The 15,028-nt window shown below is 58.1% G+C and overlaps 1 protein-coding gene across 1 annotated transcript in view; it reads left to right on the forward strand.

Moving 5' to 3' along the window:
- Positions 1–15,028, forward strand: part of FAM20C (FAM20C golgi associated secretory pathway kinase) — a 67,562-nt gene that overhangs the window by 40,285 nt on the left and 12,249 nt on the right. Inside the window, exon 4 of the mRNA XM_024241259.3 lies at positions 14,240–14,332. Coding sequence (XP_024097027.2) covers positions 14,240–14,332 — 93 coding nt within the window. The remainder of the gene's footprint in view (positions 1–14,239; positions 14,333–15,028) is intronic.

A 15,028-nucleotide genomic window follows, 5' to 3' on the forward strand; every position in this document is an offset into this window, starting at 1 on the left:
CTCTCATAGGCGTTGGTAATAAGCTGCCAGTTTCCTCTATTTTTAACCAAAGCAAATGTTTTCTATTTTCCCACAAACTGAAGAGCGTTGAAATGTTTGTTAGCAGCAACAGTGGGAACCGTTCTATGAGGAAGTGACACGTGGTCCTAACAGCGGTTGGTGGGGCCAGCTCCAGGAAGGCCTAGCGCCGTGGCTGACCAGCCCCTCGGCCGTGCTGGGATCGTGCGCGTTGCAGGATGGGGCACCCGGCGTGGTGTCCCTCCCACTGAAGCCGCAGTTGTTAAGGAGCCCTGGATGTGGGAGAAACAACGAATCCTCTTGGAGCCAGGACCTCTCCAGGGATGGGTCGTGGCGCCAGACCTCTGGGCCTGCAGCCCCAGCCTGCCTGAGACGGGCCCAGATCCGGGAGGAAACACGGACGTTTGGAACAGCAGGAGCCCGTGTGTGGTTTTTGGAGGGCCCTGAAGAAAAGAGCACAGGCCTGAGTCAGACTCCTGGCTCCCGTCCAAGCCGTGCCATGTTCTAGCCGTGCGATTCTGCAGACGCCTCTGTCTCCTTCCAGACCTCGGTTTCCTTGTCTTTAAAATGGGGGCAGCCGTGAGAGCCGTGGGGGCTCCCGTGAGGACGTGTCGCCCGGCCCAGGGATGCACGTGTGGTGTTTGTCACCTGCCTCTGGCTCCTTTGTGAACAGCAGTGCCTTCTCTCGATCATTCTGTGTCATTTCCTAAGTGTCATGAGCCTTAGCATTGATGGCCTGACCGGATTTGGAGGAAACAGGTCGTAATTTCACAGCCTTTCCCAGCTGGGGCTAAGTCACCACGTCCATCTGCCCTGCCTTCGTGTGGCCGGGGATCCTGTATTCCCCTCCTTGGCTGCTGGAACAAATCACTGCAAACGCAGTGTTTTCAGACAACACAAGCGCCCTCTTCCCAGCCCAGAGTGCAGGGGTCTAAAAGGACGTGCAGGCTGAGCTCCCCCGGGAGGCTCAGGGAGGAGCCGTGTCCTGGCCCTTCCGGCTCCTGGAGGCACCTGCGTTCGCGGCTGGGGTCCTTCCTCCACGCTGAGAGCCGGCTGTGCAGCGTCTTCTGAAGTCAGGTCTCCCTCGGCCCCTCTTGCAGGGACGCTGTAGTCTCCCCTTCCCCAGAGCCTCAATCCCATCTGCACCGTGCCTCCCGCCGCGCGAGGCAGCAGTCACAGGTCCTGGGGTTCAGATGCAGACGACTCTGGGGGACTGTTATTCTGCCAGCCACGAATGGCCTGGGAGAGGTCAGCTCAGTTGTCATTCTCACTTTAGTATGAATAACCATAATTAGTACACCTCCTGTGTTTTTTTTCAGAGCTGAGGGAAATCCTTCTAAGGGAAGGGGTTTGGGTGTGGCCAGCTCTGGTGGGAGGGAGAGAAGGATGCACGGTGTGGGGGGCTACAGGCAGCTCCTGGGAACTGGTCCTGAGCAGACCCCGGTGTGGGCATCACGGCTGCTCAGTGCTCCCCTGGGGGCTGCCTTCCTGCGCCTGCCTTTCCGGTGCCCTTTGAGGCCCAGGGAGGACGTCCCGGCAGGTGGAGGCGTGATGTCTGTGGGGCCTTCCTTCGTGAGGAGGAGTGCACGAGAGCCTTCCTGGGCTCGGCTGCCAGGATGTCACCCAGTTCTGCCGAGTCCCCCTCCTCATGCCCCCACTGGGACGCTGACCTCAGAGCTGCGGCCTGGGCCTCTTTCCTCAGCTGGGCTTTTACAAGGGCGACAAGCCCAGTCGGGGGTTTTGAAGTCAGCCTTTAAAACTTCATTGCTGCCCACGACGGAGGCTGGGTGTGGCCAGGTGCAGCTTGATCTGGCCTCACAGGCAGTGGTGGGGGGTCCCAGGCCCTGACCACTCCCTGTATTGGGGGTGGCGGGCCGAGGACAGGGCCGGCGTGGCAGGACTCGGACTCCTCTGAGCCCTGGTCTTCTGGGGCCTCAGGCTGTGGGTATCTCTCGTGTCTGACGTAGGAGGCTTTGCCGAGAAGGTGCTTGGGGAGGAGGAGCTGCTGCATGGGGTCTGCAGCCCCCCGCACCATCAGGGCATCCCCGGGCCCGGTGTCTGCCCTCAGCATGTGGCTCCTTCATGCACAGTTCAGTAAGTGACTTAGGAAGAACAGAAAGGCGAGTGTTGAAAATCTGCCCTGTGCTTCCCGCTCTGAGGCTGTCCTTCTGGTAGAGTCACGTGGAAGATTTGGGACGGACAGCCCGGCCTGGGCCTTCCCTCTGTGGGCCAGCGAGCTCCCGTCCCTGCCGTTTCCCGAGGGCCCACAGTGCTGCAAGTCTCATGGGGACCTCGGCACCCCCTTTCCGGGAGCTCTCAGACCAGCACCCCTCTCAGCCGCATTGCAACGCTGCAGCTAGGCAGACAGGGTGGGGCTAGGCAGGGAGTGGGCCAGAGTCATGCCAGGAGTGGGCCACGGGCCACTTGCTTCTCGGAAGTTCCCTGTGTGTTGAAAATGAGAGAAATGTCACATCACGTTAGCCCAGGCTGTGGCATTTTCAAACTGTTTACACTGAGCCCGGGCTGCGGCATTTTCAAACTGTTTACACTGAGGCCAGGCTGCGGCATTTTCAAACTGTTTACACTGAGCCCAGGCTATGGCATTTTCAAACTGTTTACACTGAGCATGCTGGTGTCTTCTGCCCCCACAGTCCAGGGTATCCGGCGCCTTCTCAAACACCGGACGCACGTGGACTGCCGATCTGTGGGCTCAACCCTGCAGCCCAGTGAAGCCCGTGACATGAGTGTGGGTTGCGGTAACCAGACCTACGTCCACGTGAGGGGCTGCGGGTGTGAGTCTCAGGACAAATGCACCTCCCCCAACCGCCGGGCAGGGGAAGTTCTAGCCCACCCTGCACGTAGTCAGCTTGTTTGTTTTAATAATTTCCCTCTTCGAATGTGATGTTTTGTTTATCGTCACATAAAAAGCAAAACCAGACCCCCTCCCTGAGCCCTGCCGAGGAGGTCCTGGGTAGCTGGCCCTTCCCTGAGTGGCAGCCCGTCTCCTCCCACTCAGGTAGGGCCAGCGGCATTGGAGTTGCTGGAGCAGCCGGTCAGCTCAGCTTGCTGCTGGGAGGGACACTGTCTGGACTAGGTTGCACGGAGTGTCAGTGGCGGACGGGGCTGCCCACCTGTCCCACTCGCTGGTAGTCTCCTGGCAGGCTGACCATGCTGGTGAGGACTGTGACTTCTGGGCCTGGGCCCAGGGCTCCCAGCATGCTTTGGACTGACCATTCCTGTTCCAGGAAACATTCGGGCGACTGCCCTGTCTCCTTCAGCCACGGCACGCTCTGCTGCTCGGCCAACCCTGCTGGATCTGATAACATCTTTCCACATTTCAAACCCTGACTCCTGGAAAAAGAGACCATGCCTGTCACCTGCCCTCCTCACCTGGCACACCTTCTGTCTGTCAGGGCGCCCAGGAAGAAGGAGAGGCTGCCAGGTGACCACTTCGGCTGAGTTCGTCCCCTTCCGTGCAGAGGGTTCAGTACTTTTCCAAGGCCTTTTTCCTGGGGGCTGAATCAGCAGCATCCCCTCCTTATCCCTGTGCAGAAGGGAGGCTGAGCAGCTCCTGGCTGAGGTGAGAGGCTGAGCGCCTCCTGGCCAAGATGAGAGACTGAGCATCTCCTGGCCGAGGTGAGAGCCGGCCTGCTGGTCTCCGCCGAGGACTCCCCTCTCCTCTCAACTTTGCAGGTGGGGGGAGAAAAATCCCAGTCTTCCCAGGCTGCCCAGCACTGCTGGCTTCTGGCAACCCTTGAGGTGTCCCTTGCAGCCCCTGTGAGCCACCTGGCTCTGAGAAGCCTGCATGGCTAGGCCAGGGGACTGAAGCCACAGATGCCTCCTGCTGTCAGCAGTAGACCCGATCTTCTCAGGCGTTTACTGGCTGCAAAAATGTCCCCCCTTCCCCTCACCCTCACCTGCGGACCCCCTGGGATCATCTTGCTCCCACTTCTTACTCTGCAGAAAGGGAAACTGAGGCCTAGGGCCACCCAGTAAGCACTCTTTCTGCTCCCCTCATGGGTCAGGGGATGTCTCACCAGGGCACAGCAGAGCACTTGATGGTGGTGATGATGGTGATAAGGATGGCTGATGGCCGAGGTTTCATGTGGAGGTGAGGCGGGGTGCCCTGGAATCTGGGGTCCCGGTGGCTGTCGGGCTCATCTGAATGCGTGGCAGAGGGCAGAAGACTCCAGGAGCATTTCAGAGCCTCTTCCAGGAGTGGGACATGGACAGAAAGCGTGTCATCACCACGTCTCTGAACTTCCTGGACTGTTCTAGGAAAAGGGGCATCCAGAAGCCAGGGACAGCACGCAGGTGGCCTGTGAGGCAGATTGGCTTGGCCTGGATGTCAAAGCTATGAGGATCCCAGAGCAGGCTGCCTCGGGGCTGGGAATAGAGCTGCTACACAGCCAGGTCATTGGAAAGCCCCAAGTATGAAATGCAGGGATCAGGAACTGTGCTACAATGAGATTGGCCTCGAGGCAGGGCCTGGTCCCTTCTCAGTGCAGCACGTCTTGGAGCCACCTGGATTCCACGTGCATGAACTGCTCAGAGGAGTAGGCAGGGGAAGGAGAGAGGGACAACGGCCAAATCATTGGCAGATAGAAAAGCTCACATTTTAGCATCACACACGTTGTCACTGTACCTCAGGTGATAATAGCGCAGTATGCATTCACAGCCACAGTGGTGGAGATGATGGTGATGACGGTGATGATGGTGATGACGGTGCTGATGGTGATTGTGATGGTAATGATGGTGATGATGGAGATAAAGGGGATGGTGATGATGATAACGATGGTAAAAATGATGACGGTTACGATGGTGGTGATGATCATGGAAGAAGTGGGGGTGATAGTGGTGATGATGATGGAGGTAATGGCGATGGTGATGATGATGGTAGTAATGATGGTAATGATGGTGGAGGTGATACTGATGGTGATAGTGATGATGATGGTGGAGGTGATGGTGATAGTGATGATGATGGTGGTGATGGTGATGATGGGATGGTGATGGAGGTGATGGCGATGGTGATGATGATGGTAGTAATGATGGTAATGATGGTGGAGGTGATACTGATGGTGATAGTGATGATGATGGTGGAGGTGATGGTGATAGTGATGATGATGGTGGTGATGGTGATGATGGGATGATGATGGAGGTAATGGCGATGGTGATGATGATGGTAGTAATGATGGTAATGATGGTGGAGGTGATACTGATGGTGATAGTGATGATGATGGTGGAGGTGATGGTGATAGTGATGATGATGGTGGTGATGGTGATGATGGGATGGTGATGGAGGTGATGGCGATGGTGATGATGATGGTAGTAATGATGGTAATGATGGTGGAGGTGATACTGATGGTGATAGTGATGATGATGGTGGAGGTGATGGTGATAGTGATGATGATGGTGGTGATGGTGATGATGGGATGATGATGGAGGTAATGGCGATGGTGATGATGATGGTAGTAATGACGGTAATGATGGTGGAGGTGATACTGATGGTGATAGTGATGATGATGGTGGAGGTGATGGTGATAGTGATGATGATGGTGGTGATGGTGATGATGGGATGATGATGGAGGTGATGGCGATGGTGATGATGATGGTAGTAATGATGGTAATGATGGTGGAGGTGATACTGATGGTGATAGTGATGATGATGGTGGAGGTGATGGTGATGATGTTGATAAGGATGGTAATGATGGTGGAGGTGACAGTGGTGGCAAAGGTGATGATGATGATGATGATGATGGTGTTGGTGATGATGATGATAAACATGATAATGATGGTGGAGGTGATGATCATGATAGAGGTAATAGTGATAGTGATGATGATGTGGAGATGATGGTGATGATAAGGATGATAATGATGGTGGAGGGGATGATCATGGTAGAGGTAATAGTGATAGTGACGATGATGGTGGAGATGACGGTGATGATGATGATAAGGATGATGATGATGGTGGAGGTGACAGTGGTGGCGATGGTGATGATGATGATGATGATGATGATGGTGATGGTGATGATGATGATAAAGATGATAATGATGGTGGAGGTGATGATCATGACAGAGGTAATAGTGATAGTGATGATGATGTGGAGGTGATGGTGGTGATGGTGATGGTGGAGGTGATGGTGATGATGTTGATAAGGATGATAATGATGATGGAGGTGACAGTGGTGATGATGATGATGATAGAGGTGATGGTGGAGGTAATGATGATGTGGAGGTGATGGTGGTGATGGTGATGGTGGAGGTGATGGTGATGATGATAAGGATAATGATGATGGAGGTGACAGTGGTGGTGATGATGATGATAGAGGTGATGGTGGAGGTGATGATGATGTGGAGGTGATGGTGATGGTGGTAGAGGTGACATTGATAGAAATGGAAGGAATGAGGTGGCAAGAGCTCAAGGCTGCAGATAGATCTAGACTTCTCTGGACAATTCTTCGACTGAGTCCTCATTCATTCATTTGTTTATGAAACACCTGTTCGGAAGCAAGCCCTTGGCCAGGCATGTGATCCAGAAAACTGAACACTCTTGCCCTGGGGCCCTCCCCCCTTGAGTCCAGCGAACAATGCCACCCATTGTGGCCCGGGCCAAGCACTCCTTAGGGAAGAGCCACATTCTGCCTCAGGCTCCAGGAAAGCCCCATAGAGGGGCTGAGACAGACCATGGCAGGGCTGGCAGGGGGCACGTGCGAAGGCAGCCAGCGGAGGGCTGCGGGCTTGAGTCTGGCTTCCTGAGCACGTCCTCCCTGAGCAGGGGGCGGGGGTGAGGTAGAGGAGGGGCAGGTGCTGGAGAGCTGACTCGTATTCTAGAGGGAACTGGTGAGGTTTCTGCACCGATTGGAAGAGCCCCAAGTGGGGCCAGGGCTTACGGGCTGGGGTCAGCTTCAGGGGTGAATTGTCCTGAAGGGATGGTTTGCTGGAAGCTGATTTCTTCCTTGCCTCTGGGGCTGCTCCCTCCCTGCTTCCTCCTGCTGGGGGCACCTGGGTCTGGCCCCTTCCCTGGGGCTTCCAGCCCAGCTGTGGCAGGAAGTGGCCCGAGGGCCTCGGGAGCGGAGCTGGGAGCAGAACACAGGGTCAGGTGGGAACCACCAGATGGGATGTGCTTTAATGACCGGATTTGTGCAGGTGACTCAAGTCAGCAAGTCATTCGTCTTCTGTGTGAGCTTTGAGTCTCTTTGCAGTGAGGAAATCAGACTTCGCCTTTTCAGGGCCACTAAATGCACTTTCCCAGCCCCCTCTGCAAGGCTATGCCAAGGAAAGATGGATGGAGCCGGGTCTTAATCCCCTTCTCGCCAAGAGGCCTACGACAGCGCTGTTCTGTGGGGGTTGTGTGTGTGTGTGCACTCCTGTGAGTGTGCATATATGTGAATGCACACATGTGCATTTGTGAGCGTGCGAGTGTGTGGTGAAGGTGTGTATGCACATGTATCTGTGCATCCACTGCGAGTGCCCGTGTGTGAGTGTGCAGGTGTGTGTGTGTGCGCAGGTGTGTGTGTGTGTGCATGAGTGGGTGTGTGTGTGCATGAGTGTTTGTGTGTGCATGTGCACACGTGTTAATGTGCATCTGTGTGTGTGCATACTGTAGTGGGTGGTCAGAACTAAACCACCCAGCTTCCAGGCCCAGCCCCATGCCGACGCTCAGTGGACATCGCCTGGGCCTGCCCCTCCCTGGGCCTCAGTTTCCCCAGAGGCCCCCTGAGCTCTGGCAGGCCTGGAGAGCTGTGTGTGGACGTCCCATTGTACTTCACCTGCTACTGAGATGTCCACATCACCACGCGGTGAGCTCCTGCAGTGTACCAGGCCCTGTGTGTGCCCGTCCCATAACAGCTCTGGGAGGCAGCTGCTCTTTTTCTCCCTCTGGGGTTTGGAACCCGGGCTGGCAAGGGTCAGTGGCAGCAGCAAGATGAACACCTAGACCTGGAGATGTGCTGTCTGTGGGCCTGGGGACGCGGATCTGACAGATGCCCTTCTGCAGGCCTTGTGCGTACAGGGCAAGGAGCGTCTGCAGGACGGAATGATTCCAGAGGGCCTTCCTGGAGGCGGTGGCCAGGACAGTCCTGACTGAGGAAGCAGAAGGAGGAGGGTGAGAAGGGAGGGCAGGCGGGGCCGCGGGCTGGGGAGACAGCGCTGTTCAGTGCACTGGGAGCCGGTGAGCTGGGCGGGAAGGTGGACTCGGCCCCCTCCATCCTGGCCAGGGAGCGGGACGGACAGTTGGCAGACACCAGAGGCCTCAGAAGGCCCCATTCTCAGAGCTGCACTGCACGCCGCTAGCCAGGTGTGCCCATTAGATTTAAGATAAAATCAGATTTAAACTCAGTTTCTGGAGGCTCTGGTCACATTTCGAGTGTTTCACAGCCACGTGTGGCTAGTGGCTGCCGAGTTGGACAGCGCAGAAGGTCACATCCATCACGGAGGAAGCACCGATGGACAGGCTGGGCTGGGGGTGAGAAGGTGACCCCAGGTGCCCACACCAAGGGGCAGGCTCAGAGGGACATGGAGTGGCTGTGTGTCCATGGGACCTAGCCGGCGCAAGAACAGCTGCCCCCAAGACAGTACCTACAAGAAACCTGTGCCACCCGGGAGACCTGTGCCATTGGGAGACCTGTGCCACCGGGAGACCTGTGCCACTGGGAGACCTGTGCCACCTGGGAGACCTGTGCCACCGGGAGACCTGTGCCACCGGGAGACCTGTGCCACCCAGGAGACCTGTGCCACCGGGAGACCTGTGCCACCCGGGAGACCTGTGCCACCGGGAGACCTGTGCCACCCGGAGACCTGTGCCACCCGGGAGACCTGTGCCACCCGGGAGACCTGTGCCATTGGGAGACCTGTGCCACCGGGAGACCTGTGCCACCCGGGAGACCTGTGCCACCGGGAGACCTGTGCCACCGGGAGACCTGTGCAACCCGGGAGACCTGTGCCACGGGGAGACCTGTGCCACCGGGAGACCTGTGCCACCGGGAGACCTGTGCCACCGGGAGACCTGTGCCACCCGAGAGACCTGTGCCAACCGGGAGACCTGTGCCACCGGGAGACCTGTGCCACCCGGGAGACCTGTGCCACCCAAGATACCGGTGCCACCTGGGAGACCTGGGCGCCGCCTCTGCAGTGGATGTTCCGGGAGCTCACAATTTCCTAACAGCTTTATCCGGCACCCAGTGGTGCAGGGCTTTGCCCCAGGGGCCCACAGTGAATTCTGACTGCCCAGAATTCAATGAGTGGCTGAGGATTTTCTAAAGAAAATAATAATAATAATAATTATTATTATTATTTGGAGACAAAGTCTCACTGCGTCATCCAGACTGGATTGAAGTGGTCACTGCAGCCTTGGCCTCCTGGCCTCAAGTGATCCTCCCATCTCAGCCTCCTGCGTAGCTGGGACCCCAAGTGTGTGCCACCACGCCCAGCTAGTTTTTTTATTTTTCATAGAGCTGGGGTCTCACTATGTTGCCCAGGCTGATCTTGAACCCCTGGGCTCATGCTAGGCCGTTCTGGAGAGTCACTGTGCAGACGTAACGCTCGAAGTTTACAGAAGACAAATCTTGCCTCCATCTGGAGTTCCCTTTTTCCAGCTAAAAGTTACTAAAATCTAGAAGAACTAGTGTTCTGTGGAATGAGTTTTGATCAAAGCCAATCCTTCCAAGTTGAAAACAACGACGACTTCTTAACCTCAAAAATATCTAACACTCCAGAATTTACCACCCCTGGAACTGCGGGCTGACTGCAGCGGACCGTTGGTTTGACCTTTAGTGTTTTAGAAAAATGAAATCCATTTGCCAGTGCTTAAAAACTGGGAGATTCCACAAGGTCTAGACTCTTTCTCTTGAACCTCAGGATCCTGGCCAGTCTGGGCCTCGGCTCTGCAGGGCGACTTTGGCGGGCAGCATATTCAGTTTGCCGCCGCACCTGCCACTGCCCTGCCCTGCACCCCGACCCTCCTTTGCTGCTGGTTTCAAAAGCACACAGAGACAGCGACGGCCACAGACCCAGTGGGGTCATGAAGCAAATGTGACCTGCAGGCGCCAGCCCACCATCCACATTTTATTTTTAAGTAGCTCCTGGAATCCTCATCTGGCCTCGCGCCTACCCAGGGCCCTGTCAAGGCGAATGTTACGTGGGATCGTGGAAAGTGGTCTGTTCCCAGAGTTTCTAGCAGCCGAGACTAGTTCTTAAAAAGGCCGTGGGTGGTACACATCTTTAACCCCCAGCAAGAAACGTTCAGGGAACACGGAGAATTGTGGCCACAGCTTTCTGAGAACAGCGTGGGAGGACGGGAGCCACGGGCTGGTGTGTAATTGACGGCCCGTGACCCAGACGTGGTCCCCCCGAAGGGACGTGGACACACCACGCAGGACCTGTGCCCCTCCACGCTGTTCGTGTGGCGATGATGTCGGCCCGTGGCGGGGCCAGGATGCTCCCAGGAGTCGGGCAGACTTCTGCCGCATATGTGGAAGGAAGGACCCGGCCGGGGAAGCCGAGGGCTGGGAAGGTGACCGGGGCGGCGTCTGGAGTCTGCATTGCCGGAGTGTTGGAGCCCAGACGGAACACAGTCTGCCCTGAGTAGGAGGTGTGGGCCGCAGGGGCGCGAGCTGGGGATTCCCGCCAGCTCTGTTTCCAGCGCCTGGAAAGGTCACCAGAGTTTGATTCTGGTAAATTCTTCCTGGATTGGGGGCTGAGTTCCCTCCCTGGGCCTGGCCTGGGACGGGCTGTCCCTCCAGTGGAGGCCGGGGCCAGCCTTGGTGGAGGAAGCCTGGGTTGGGGGCTGAGTTCCCTCCCTGGGCCTGGCCTGGGACGGGCTGTCCCTCCAGTGGAGGCCGGGGCCAGCCTTGGTGAGGAAGCACGCTTACACGCTTACACGCTTACACGCTTACACGCTTACATGCTTACGCTCAGACATGACCCAGACAATTCGTCCACATTTCCGCCATGACCACATCGGTCAAACACTTGCGTGGACCGGCACCGCACAGGGCCCTGCAGCTAGGCCCCCCTTCCCCTGGAGTGTTGGCCTGAGATACAGGAGCCCTGGGGTGTTTACAGAATGGCACTGACCTTTCATAAACAGCCCCACCTGTGGCCTCGTGTCCCTTGGCCAGGGTGGAGGGACAGGGCGGTGCCCGCTTTGCCCTTCTTGGGCTCTTACTGTGGGAGGCATCGACGGCAGAGCCAAGGGGTCCTGGACGCCATGGGGAGACTCAGAAACCAGAGGGTGGGTGGTGCCAGGGTTCACACGGCAAACCGGGGCTGAGCCAGGCCTGGGACACCGAGCCCAGCCTCTCCCCTGCGGTGTGACTGTGGGTCCTAGGGTGGACGTGCCGGGGCCCCCAGCCAGGGCAGGAGAAGCCTTTGAGCGGCTTACCTGAGAAGGACCCACCGGGAGCTGGGACCCCCAGCCTCCGTCGCACGGGCCTTTGCTGCTCTGTGGGCCCGTCTACAGCTGGGTGCCCAGGGTCCTGAAGGCTCAGGGTGGCCCTGAGGAGGCTGGAGCTTCACCGCATTTTTCATATGAGGAACCTGCTGCAGACGGCGTTTGCATCGCTGTAGGGGAGGCGCACGCAGTCTCGGGTCACGGCAGTAGGTTGAAGAGCAGCCTGTGAATCTGAGTAAGACCCAAGTAAGAGTCCACCTGGGGCCGACTGGACCCAAATCTGTGGGTGGGCATGTGAGTGTTCTGAGGCATTTGGTGAGCAAGCGCGCCCTGAGACTGCCTCTGCTGACCTTGTTTCCTGATTAAAAACTGGTGTCGCGCTCCCTGGGTTCTGGGCCGGCCGCCGCCCTGCTCACCCTCGCGGACAGCCACGGGCCCGCCTGAGCACCCCCAGCCTGCGTCCTGCTGTGCTCTGGAGCCTCTGCCCTGGTTCTTCCAGGGGCCAGGCAGGGCTGGGCAGTGGTCAGACGCCCAGCTCCAGGCTTGGTCTCAGGTGTCCCGGCTCCCCCAGCCCCAGCCTCCCCCCAAGCGCAGAGCAGAGCCCCTGGCACTGGGACAGGAACGGGGAGTTCGTGGAACTCAGGTGGCTCCTTCAACCCGGGCTGTTCACATGGAGAGTGGACCTCCTGCCCCGGCCCGGGCCCTCTCTCTCCCCGAGGCCAGGACAGTGCTTGCGCGTCTAAGCGTGCTCGCTCTCCTGCATGAATGAATGAATGAACGAACAAGCGAATGGACAGGACCCAGGAGCCCTGGGCTCAACCGCCGACGCTGGGGCCCCTAAGGAAGTCACCCCCTCTCTGGCCTCCGTGTGCTCATCTGTAAGTGGGTGAGCGTGTGACCTCCAGGTCTCCCTCGTCACGGGAGAGCCCCGTGGATTTCAGGCCTGGGTGACAGCAGCAAGGGAGTTCCCACTGAGCAGCAGGTGGCCGAGCGGCAGCCAGGTCCCGTGGGGAGCCAGCACCCCCGAGAGCAGCTAACGGGGTCCCTGTTCCCCGCAGGGCATCTGCCTGCCCCTCGACTTAGGGACACCCAGACCCAGGCCTCGTGCTGCTGGGAGGGCCCCTGACTGCCCCGACGTCCACTGGGTCCTGGAGAAGCCCGGCTGGGAGGTGAGTGGACCTGGTGCTGGGCCGCCCAGGCGTTCTTTACCCACCCTGCTCCTCTGAGCTTTAGGGGGAGGCTCAGAGCATCCTGTCCCGGGCCCGGAGCACCCAGGCAGCATTAAACCCTGACGGTCGGCGTCCACCAGCCCCTCACGTTCCATGTAGAGAAGCGGGGACAGCGAGGGGGCAGCTGCCGACCAGCGTCCACTGCAGACGAGGTGGCTGGCGGCCGCTGGTGGCCCAGCCGGGGCTTTGTGTCCAGTGTCATGGGTGGAGCATGTGATGTTCCAGCAGCGTTTGCCTCCGCTCACTGGGCCAGGGGGTTTGCAGGGAGCAGAGGCTCATCTTTGCTGCGGCATCTGGGAAGGTTTGTGGAGTTTGCCTTTGAGCTGGGGCTTGAAAATGACTTGCATTCGAAGCTTCAACCAACAGATCTCAAAAGTGCCGGGCATGGGAACACGCTGTGTACACACAGAATGAACTCCACAGTCGGTGCAGGGCTGGAAACCACGCGTCCAACCGCCTGTCTGCGGGCCTTGTCAGAGCGTTTATGGCGCAAGTGTGCACGGCGAAGACCTAGGAGGGGGCTTGGGAGGAACTATTGGGAGGGGGCTTGGAAGGAACTACTGCCCAAACTCCAGACTTCTCTGACTGATGACTCCTTGAGTGCTGAGAAGTTGAGGCCTGGCCTTCAGTAAGACGCACGTGAGGAAATGCTGACAGCCATCTGGAGATGTGAAGGGAAGGTTGTTCCAGGAGGGTGGAACAGCGTGCCCAAAGACAGGAGCGTGGAGGGCCAGGAGACAAGTGTGGGAAGCAGCGGACAGCTGTGACCCCAGCTCGAGAGACGAGAAGCGGCTTAGCGGGAACTGAGGCCGACCGGCGGGTCCTGCGGGCCAGGGTGCCCTGCTGGGTGGGAAGGAGGGAGGCATTGGAAAATGGGTCAGGTCGCCTCTCCTAGGCTTCCGAAAGAGGACCCACGGGCAGCCCCAAGAAAGCTCCCAACCTCTCTCACGTCCCTGCCGGGGAAGGCTCCTCCAGGGAGCTGGTGGGCAGCTGAGGGCAGGTGTGAGGGGCAGCTGGTCCACCCTGACCCTGGCCTCCAGGCCCACACCTGGAGAAGTCTGTCTTGTTCGCTGAGGGGGCTCCTCTGGCACCAGGGCCTGCCCCTCCCCATGTGTGTGTGCTCGTGGCCCACATTCTGCCTGAATCTCTGGGCTCCAGACACGAGCGGCTTCTCTGGAGAATCCGTTTGGCTGGTGGCGTGGACCTGGGGTGGGCTGTAAATATTTAATAAGCAGCTCCCCAGGTGGAAGAAGCCTGATTTGCAGAGTTTGCCCATTTCCGTGGTGTGAAAACTGCCCCCTGGGCTGATTTTGAGGTGCGGTGTTGCTGCTGGAGGGGACTTTCACCCTCAGCTGGAAGAGACGGAAACCCCTAAACAGGAAGGGACGAGACCCTAGTGCCTGTCGCTTCTGAGATGAATGTATTTAACTCTACGTTGATATCATTTAATTTTAATGATGATTGTGTTTCTTGACAGTTAGCAAAACCCTTGGAAAGGGAACAGTCAGCTCTGGAGAGCCGGACCCAGCACGTCCCGCCTGCCTCCGGCACCTGGAGGCTTTCTCAGTGACAAACCGTTTCTGTTTCTGTCTTGTTTTCTCAGACAAACGAGGGAGCAGGAGACGCCCCCTGACTTTTTTTATTTCTCTGACTACGAGAGGCACAACGCGGAGATTGCTGCCTTCCACCTGGACAGGTGAGCCCTTCCTTCCTCCCTCTGTCCGCGCTCCCGTGCGCTCAGACCCACCGGTGAGCCGGGCCGTCCTGTGCTGGACACAGCAGGACGTCATCGTCACCTTCGTCACCATCAGGCAGCGCCGGTGCCTGCTGTCACCCCACCCCGAGTGCTGCCCTGACCAGGGCCCTCCGTGTCATCGTAGCCCACACAACACGCGGTAGGGAGAGCCCTTCATATCCCCCTCTTACCGATGAGAAACTGAGGCACTGTGAGTGGCGATTTGCCCAGGTTCCCACGCTCCTAACCATCCCTCTGTCACTGAGGGAGAGGGTGCCTGCCCTCAGGGCACCTTAATCCGGATGAGCCCCTCCTGCACCCCCACAGTTCAGGCAGACGGGAGGTACAGAAGCTGCTGTACGGTCGGTAATAGAGGAAAAGGAAAGAGGGAAGTAGGCAGGGAGGGAAGGGGGAGTATTAAGTGCCTCGAATCTTAACACAGAGACTCACCGGGCACAGACTTCTCTGGGAGACCAACGCAGCTTCCTAAGGAGGAGGAGCGATGTTCGCGATGAGGGGGCCTGGCAGGCCCTGCGGTCACCTGTCTCCAGAGGGGCCGCCCCAGCCCAGCAGAAAGTGAACCCTTGTGAGGGTTAGCTTGGCCCTGCTGCTGGGAAAGTGGGGGGTCCGTGTCCAGTGCCCTCCAAGGGCAGTTCA

Source organism: Pongo abelii, chromosome 6, assembly GCF_028885655.2.
Source record: "Pongo abelii isolate AG06213 chromosome 6, NHGRI_mPonAbe1-v2.0_pri, whole genome shotgun sequence".
Taxonomy (NCBI): domain Eukaryota; kingdom Metazoa; phylum Chordata; class Mammalia; order Primates; family Hominidae; genus Pongo; species Pongo abelii.